This window comes from Triticum dicoccoides, chromosome 6A (genome assembly GCF_002162155.2).
Source record: "Triticum dicoccoides isolate Atlit2015 ecotype Zavitan chromosome 6A, WEW_v2.0, whole genome shotgun sequence".
NCBI lineage: Eukaryota > Viridiplantae > Streptophyta > Magnoliopsida > Poales > Poaceae > Triticum > Triticum dicoccoides.
The window spans coordinates 633,073,536-633,081,712 of record NC_041390.1 but is presented as its reverse complement, the minus strand read 5'-3'; the positions used below and the strand labels follow the sequence as shown (position 1 = coordinate 633,081,712).

The 8,177-nt window shown below is 46.5% G+C and overlaps 1 protein-coding gene across 5 annotated transcripts; it reads right to left on the bottom strand.

Moving 5' to 3' along the window:
- Window positions 1-555: 555 nt before the first annotated feature.
- Window positions 556-6,500, bottom strand: LOC119318743 (protein DETOXIFICATION 45, chloroplastic-like). 5 transcript variants are annotated; one of them, XM_037593344.1, is made up of 14 exons: window positions 6,061-6,499; window positions 5,755-5,873; window positions 5,238-5,381; window positions 5,016-5,137; window positions 4,711-4,846; window positions 4,271-4,367; window positions 3,635-3,735; window positions 2,890-3,053; window positions 2,597-2,668; window positions 2,345-2,461; window positions 2,174-2,269; window positions 1,959-2,080; window positions 1,053-1,107; window positions 556-873 (listed from the first exon to the last, which is right to left on the bottom strand). In XM_037593344.1, exons 1-14 carry the CDS (start codon window positions 6,366-6,368, stop codon window positions 853-855), a joined length of 1,674 nt encoding a protein of 557 aa, XP_037449241.1. In that variant the 5' UTR covers window positions 6,369-6,499; the 3' UTR covers window positions 556-852. The 5 variants fall into 5 exon arrangements, with proteins under 5 accessions (XP_037449241.1, XP_037449240.1, XP_037449237.1 ...); XM_037593343.1 differs by having other exon boundaries at window positions 556-879; window positions 6,061-6,498; XM_037593340.1 differs by lacking the exon at window positions 556-873 and adding an exon at window positions 879-974 and having other exon boundaries at window positions 6,061-6,500.
- Window positions 6,501-8,177: the final 1,677 nt, after the last annotated feature.

Sequence of the window (8,177 nt, the reverse complement as noted above, 5' to 3'; positions counted from 1 at the left end):
GAGAGAGAGAGAGAGAGAGAGAGAGAGAGAGAGAGACGGGAGGCTTGAATCATCGGGGTGCGCAAGAATACACCGTGGACAGGCGCACCCACCCATGGCTTGCCGGTTTTTTTTTGAGAGGCATGGCTTGCCGTTTTGGTGCGAAGTGTTGGACGCATGCCACTAACTGGCACCCGTCTGAATATTTGAGTGGTGTTGTCTATACTGTGGGTGCGCCCGTTTGGTAGTGTTCGCCACGGCCGTTACGAATGCATCGTCCGCCGCAACCTCCACGCCCAACGCCTCCACCAGGCCAACCGCTTATTGAGCTTCTCTTCCTTTGTGGCCTTCGCTTTGACATAAGCTTCTCTTCCTTTGTGGCCTTCGCTTTGACGCGACAAGTTTGCCGTGTAGCCGAGCTGATCTTTCGGGCGGGCGTGATGCTCGGATACTAAAGCAACAACTAACAGTAACATTCGTAACGGCCGTGGCGAACACACACCAGAGCTACAGTACACACACCAGAGAGAGAGAGAGAAATGAAATGAGAAGAATAGCCATAGGGGAACCAACAACTAACAGTAACATTCTGAAACCCGGGATACTACAACTCACATTTCTTCCATACTTTCCATGTCATTAGAAATGCATGCTCATAATTAGAACAAACAAATAAATGAATAAACTGCATGCATGCTGGCAACATCAAATGAAATAATCCTCCTCCTCTTATTTACATACACACACGCACAAAAGTGACAAAACTAATGACAATCCTCTTAGCTTAGCAGCTTGTTGGTTTAGCTTGTGCTTCTTCATTCCTCAACTGCATCTGCCCATGCAGCTCTCCCTGCGCTGGCTCGACATGAATTCTTATGATGCAAGTGGCTGCGCCTGCAACTGCAATATTCGATTCAAACACACCCGGCCCGGCCCCACGGATCATAACAATAATGTGATGTGAAGAAGAAAAAACCCATTCTTATAAGCCAGTCCTGTATCAAAGAGCTACATATCCTCCTTTTGCAAAATAATGTTGTATGAAAGACGAGAACTAATAATAGTTAACAAACCTTGGTTTCTGGTTCCTCGTGCAAAAAGGACCAAGGTCCTGATTTCCATAGCAACCTGACATTTGTCCAGCGGTTTGCAGTGAGATGAGAGCATCACATCAATGGAAAAAGGATCTTATTTTATTTTTATTTTTTTGCTGGGAAGTGCCGATCATATTCAAGAAAATGAAGAATTTTTCAGGTACCCACACAGGCGCTCCCAGGTCCCAATTCACATGACATTAATTTCTCTTATCAGGCAGCATGGTGAAACAATGAAATACTTCACATGCTATCTGACGGATCACGGCCGAAGATGCAAGGCGCTCTGAAATAAGCCCTTGATTCAAGACGCCATACAAACATTTCACACAAATGAAGTCGCGATGACAGGTGGAGGCTCTAACGCAGTTACATGAGAGGCAGTAGGAAAAAAAAACATATGCTAGGCCTTCTGGACTTGTCTATTTTCTAGTAATTCTGGTATAGTTCAGTTAGAATCTGGCACTATTTCTGTAGCAATGTGTTGGCACCACTATACCATTACATATTAGTATACTTCACAAGAAGAAAAATATAGCAATCATATTGTTATTAAGTGCAAAGTACAGTGGTAGTGAACAATTTCTGCCCAGAAAAGACCACCCGCCCTGAAAGCCAAAGGCTAATGTCCCCCCAAAAAAATGGAGCATGCATGGCAGGTTCAATTCGTAGTCTACAGCAACTATAATTAGCAATGTCATTGTTACATCTAACAGAAACACAAACAAATAAGAGAAAGCAGTTGCATGATGACTATGAGCACGGAGCATCACACTATATCCAGTTACAGGAAAAGTAAACATATTGCTGCAGTATCATATATACATGTATGCTTTGCACAGGTGTAATGTAACAGAACAAGAAACAAGAAGCATAATTGATCACCTCAGGATGCCTGCAGCCATGCGCAATCCCATGAGTGTTGTCAAACCAGCCCAGACTCCGGCCAGGCCAAAGACACGTGGAGCATATAACAAGACCAACGATGATATCACCCCAACCACAATCTGTGGAATCCAGACAAAATCAAGAAATCCATGACCAATAGGAAGAAAGAACCAGGATCTATATATGAAGCTGGCCGGAACTGGTTCCCATACCGTAGCTTGAGCGACATAGTCAAAATCTGAGACGCCATAATGGAGGCCATCAAAGATGAATGCCAAGGCATTAACTGGTTGACTGGCACAGACAAACTGAAACGAAAGTTTTTTTTTCAGAATAAGGCTTAGATGTACGTAACAATTAAGTGGTAAAGTAGGAAGGCATACCAATGCACAGGAGCTCACAACCGCTAGGACCTGAGGGTCATTGGTAAATAGCTTTGCTATACTGCCAAATGAGATATACAGGCCAACTGCCAAAGCTAACCCGCTAGCTAGTCCTATCTGCAATGGACAATAATTTAATCTGTGTTTTCTATCAACACAAGAGACAGCAATTGCATCCCCAAGAATATAAATGGGCCAAGTATCCATGCAAATAAATTGAACTTCACAATGCAGAGGAGAAGTATGTATCACCTGCAGAGAATACATCGCAACCTTCTGGACCCTTTTGTAGTCCAATATTGCATAAGAGCTTGCTATCAGAGCCTAAGAAATGCAAGCAAAGTTAGCCTGCACTTATGGACCAGATAAATCATGACAAGATCCTTCAGTTAGAGAAACGATATTTGTATTTAATAGTTCAAATTATGATGACGCATTTAGTAGTATGTCATGTAAGGTTCTGTACAAATTTTGATACAGAACGACAGCTGCAAAAGGAAGCTGATCTAACAGTAGGGATGATTTCTATAACTGAAAATACATACCTGGGCAGAAACTGCTAAGGCGTCTGCAAGCAGAGATACAGCAAGCCATACTTGCAAACAAATCTGATGAGCAGCCATAGCTGTTGGGCCTTGTCGAGCAGCCATCGATGTACCGATGGTCATAGTTAACAGAATTGAGAGGGTTCGTCCCAATAGCATGCCACCTAACAATTTCAAGAAAACAGACATATATTGTAAAATTAATCAACAGGTGAACAGAGAAACAAAGGGAAGAAAAAGAAAACAGAGAAAAATAGCACAGGCGCATTAGTGCAAGCAAAGATCTCTAAATAATATCGGCGTAACAAGGTCAAAAAGATCAATGAGTGTTGCCCATTGCCCAGCGGTCAGATAATGTATCATGAGAAGATACAGTACGAGAGCTTTATCAATAACAAGTTGGCCTTCTTATCTGACAAACATACCGGATCAGTGGCTATATCTTCTTTCTTTTGAATTGTCAGGAGTATTATGTACTTTGACTAGAGCTGGGCCCAACTAAATGAAAAATGAAGCCATAAACAGAAACTTCTATAGAAGGACCCAAATAGCCTGCAGGTTTTGCCCAAGAAAAACTCGGAATTCGCTGAAAAAAATTCAGATTGCGGTAAACTGCACTCTGTATGTACAAAATCCATACTCTGAAGGCCAACAGAAACATATCTGAAGAACTGAACTTTTTCAGTAGCCTACACCATGAGTCCACAACCGACCAATGAACAAACTTCTGGGATCATAGACTCACCAGATTTTAAATATCCACCGAACTCTAACTGGTCCATCTTTGGAGGAAGCAGAACAGCTCTTTTACTTAGAGACCACATAAGCAAAATGGCAATAATGTACCTACATCATAAACCATATAACAGGTGAGATTCCCAACAGCTCTAACTGGTCCATCCTATTTTTGTTCCAATTAAAACTGCTCCCTCTGTTCACTTTTATAAGACCTTAAAGACATTTGAGACAATGTGCAAAACAAACCATTTTGAGCTGTCTGAAATGACTTACAAAAGTGAACGGAGGGAGTACAAAAAAAGGTGAGGCACCCAACAGCCCAGTATTATGAGTACTACGCTTCATGTTTTGATAGTAAATCTGACATGTGTAATCATATAACTAATAAACTGCATGCCACAATATCAGTAGGTCTGCTAACAGCCAATAATCTCATAGTACTGCATATGTTTGCCGCAATTTAAACGTATCCAGATAATGAGAAAAAAAAGGTAAGTTGCAAGTTTAATAGCAAGTGTTGTTTCCTTTGATTATTTCAGCAACATATAGGAACCAATCTGGGAGAGACATTTGCTGGTATATGTCGAATTGACTTCCATAATTCTCTTGAACTCAGATTACACCCAGCTAATAGAAAACTTACTGGGATGCGACTGTCGAAATTGCGGCTCCTGTTATACCAAGCTTAAAACCATATATAAGTAGCGGAAGAAGGGCCACGGCTGAAAGATTGCCCAAACCTACAGGTGTTTTAAATAATCAGTAAGTCTGCAAGAAAGGAGGCTTTTTTACATCAGATAACTGTATGGAACGCTTCCAATTCAAATGAGACTTGCTTACAAACAGCATCAATGTGCAAATGCGTGAATGATAAACTATTCATGGGCTTTGGCACTGGAAAGTGGAACATAGACACAAAAAAGGCAGTACTGGTGTGTTACTGCAAAATATTTGACAGGAATATAAGAGGAAAATATCATCAACTTAGGGGGACACCACCATTATGTGCATCAAAAGGTAGCTTTTGCACTCACAACTGGTGAGAACACAATGCCAGTAAGCAAACGATGAGGTAGTTATTACCTATAAAAAGTACAGGAGTCTTTGTATCCTTGAATCCACGAAAGATACCCTGCACTGCTAACATAATCACATTTGCAGGTGCTCCTAAGGCTCTCAGCGAAAGAAAGAGCCGCGCAGAAGCATACATCGGAGAGGCCTGTGTAAGAAGTAAACTTAGACTTTCTGCTAACAAGCAGAAGTGAAATTCACTGTTCTGAATCCAGTTAAGGAGTGAAATCCATTGCTCATAATGCGCATAAATTAAGGAGAGAAAGAAAAACGCATAAATGGTAACAGGCACCATCATGATATATAGACATACATACAGGTGACACGCCCATTAGTTTAAGAAACAGTCCTGATCCTAGGAACAATGCCAATGCTTCGATTGTACCAATCGCAGCAGCTAAAACCAAAGCCGACGACACGGATGGCAGCTGCAGTTTGCCTGCAACGCGTAGAGGAGAGTTGAAGTTGCATTGTCTGAAGAAGCAGAGTTGCACACAAAACTTTTTTTTTATTGAGCTTGAGCAGATGGATCCTGTTACCTGAAGTAGAATGCTTGGTAGCGTTCTTGGAAATGTCCTCTGCCACAAATGAGGTTGCTATGCTCAACAAGGGGATGTTGAAAATCTTGGACAGGATGTTAAAAATAGCGACACCAATGCCAGCCGATGCTAGCTCCAGAGCACCTTGAGAAGATAATGCCAAGATTTAGACAGAGAATATAACTAACAAGTTGCTTTCATGCAGCAGGGATGTGTGTCTACAAGACACCTTCAGTTGAGAGTGTAGGCAGTAACATTCCTTCCTAAGGCGTCCGTCCCATATGAGGTAGGTAATACCAATCTGTCTGGGTGTCATAGTATTTCACCACTGTAGTAGAAGAGGCTTATGGTGATAGATAGATAATTAAAGGTTTTAGCACTTAAGTGCCAAATAGACATGATGATATTACTAATTGCAATTGGCATACAAGGAACATGAGTTGATGAGTGGCATTGATTGATGATGGGCGGTCTCCAACGAACGACAAGAGTTGTTAGTGAGTAAAAAATTACCAACCTAATTTGCCGATGTAGGCGGTCTCCATGAGTTGCGCCATGGGGTCGATGGCCTGGCCTAAGACTGCAGGCAGGGCTAGAAGAATGAGGTCGATGCCGACAGTGCCGCTGCTGCTGCTGCGTATTTGTTGGATTGTTGTTGTTATGTTAGATACAAAAGGCAGCAGAAACATATGATTGCAACATAGATAGATTTGGGTCCAAGGTAGGTAGGTAAGCATCTAGGAGTAGTATCTATCTTATTAGCAAGCAAGTGTGTATCCTTAGTAGTATCTTAAAAGTCCCATACAAGGAAAATGAATCTTACAACAAGAGAGCATTGTCCTCCTCCTCCTCCTCCTCCTCCTTGGAAAGAGGCAGCGCGTGGAGAGGGGAAATTGATGTGCCGGTGCGCCGCCGCCTTGTGAAATCCTTGGCGAGGACGGGGATGATGATGGCGTTGGGCTTGGTGGTTCCTACCCCTGCCCCTGCCCCTGCCCCTGCCCCTGCCCATGGGGAGGAAGAAGCAGAAGCAGTCCTGCTGCTGCTGCTGCTGCTCAGAGACGATGGCCATCCAGAGGGGCATAGCAGCGCTGGCTGGCCGGAGACGAGCGCCCTCTGTATATGTATCCCCATCCGCTCCACTCAACCTCCCTCTTTGTACAGTACAGTACAGTACAGTACAGAGCGGCGGCTTGCCGGAGATGGCTGGCGGGCGGTGGCGGTGGCGGTGGCGGGGGAAGAGGAGGAGAAACAGAGAGAGGATAATGATTTTTTCTTATTTTTCTAGAATTCAGAGGATGGATAATGATGATGACAACGAAACGCACCGCACCGCACCTATGGGCCGCCCATCCATCCATCCATCCAGTGGGCGGCCCGGCCCGGCCCAAGAAGAAACGCCAACGAGTGGCCCGCCCCAACATAGCCCACTAATGAATGATGTCATAACCCCTCTCTCTCTGTTGGGATGGGATGGGATGGGATGGACCCACGTGAATAAAAGCATTAGTGCATCTCCAACCCAACCACGCGTCGGCCCTTACGCGATTTCAGCGCCCCGCCCCGGTGTGACCATCTAAGGCCAACTCCACCGCGCGATCCTATTCCATCCGGCCCCGTTCGTTTGGGATAAAAGGGGACAAGCTAGACGGCCCAGCACGCGACGGGCTGGACCCATCTGGTCTGTTTTGTGTTCGGGCCGATCCATTTCGAACGCAAACATGCGCGCGCTGGGTTTGGGTCGCGGCGAACAGCAAACGGACGCGTCGCTTGTCCGCTTCGGGGCCGCGTGGCAGGCGACCACCTACCTCCCACTGTCTGACATTAATGCGCACGCGCAATTGGCCCCATCTGTCATCCGCCCAGGCGAACGGTCGTCATCCTTCTTAGATGGGGAAGCCTTGGACCGGTCGTCGTCCACACTCCACACTTCAGCCCGTGCTGCCTCCTCGAAACCCGACGCGCCCCCAAACCCTAGCTTATCCTCTCCCCGTCCTCGATCTCGCCGGTCGGCCGCCTCGCCGCCATGGGGTTCTGGAACCACGGCCGCAAGGGAAAGCATGACCGCGAGGCTAGCTCGTCCTCGGGCCGCCGCCGCGGCTCCATGAAAGAGGAGCCCGCATCACCAGCGCGTCGGGACCCCACGCCTGCTCCATTCACCATCGGCCCTACGGCCGGCGGCGAGCGCGACCGGCAGTACATCAGCGCGGATGTATGCCGGTGTTATTGGGAGACGAGGACGCCGCTCCCGTGGAGCGACGTCCACCTCCCCAATAACTGGCATCTCTCCGCCGACCGGGTCCCGATCCTGCCGGTCCCGACGAGCGGTCGTGCGCGCCGCGAGGAGATCGAGCGTCGCCGCCGCCTCATGCCGGACGACCTATACTATGACTCGAGGTACGCCCCTGATTCCGTGCTCTTGGACACCCCGTCCCACCTCTGGACGCCGTCGGACTACGTCGACCGCGACGACGACGACAACGACGGCCATTGAAGACGGCGACGGCCACGGCATCGACAGGCACGACAAGAGCACGCGGGCGGCGGTTTTATTTTGTTTTTTATGTTAATTATGGCAATGTGAACCGTGCAACTGGGACGTTTTGTGGCCGTGATGGTTAATTTGTGTTTTATGTTTTTATATTTGAGTTTATTTACTCTTTTTGGGCATTTCATTTTAGTTTTTTGTTTTTTAATCATGTCCACCCCAGACATGATTTGGAGTGCGGCCGCGCGTTGGGTGCACCAACACCCCAATGGACAGAAGCGGACATGGGCGAACCCATTGCCGCCCCAAAGAGACGAAATCCGGCCAAATCGGACATCTGTTTGGGGTCGTGCGGTGGAGTTGGCCTAATGCCATGTCATCTTCTGGTACGCCATGGTGACGGCGAGCGGACGGGGTCTTGGGTTGTGAAAGTTTGTATGTTTGCCCCCCCCCCT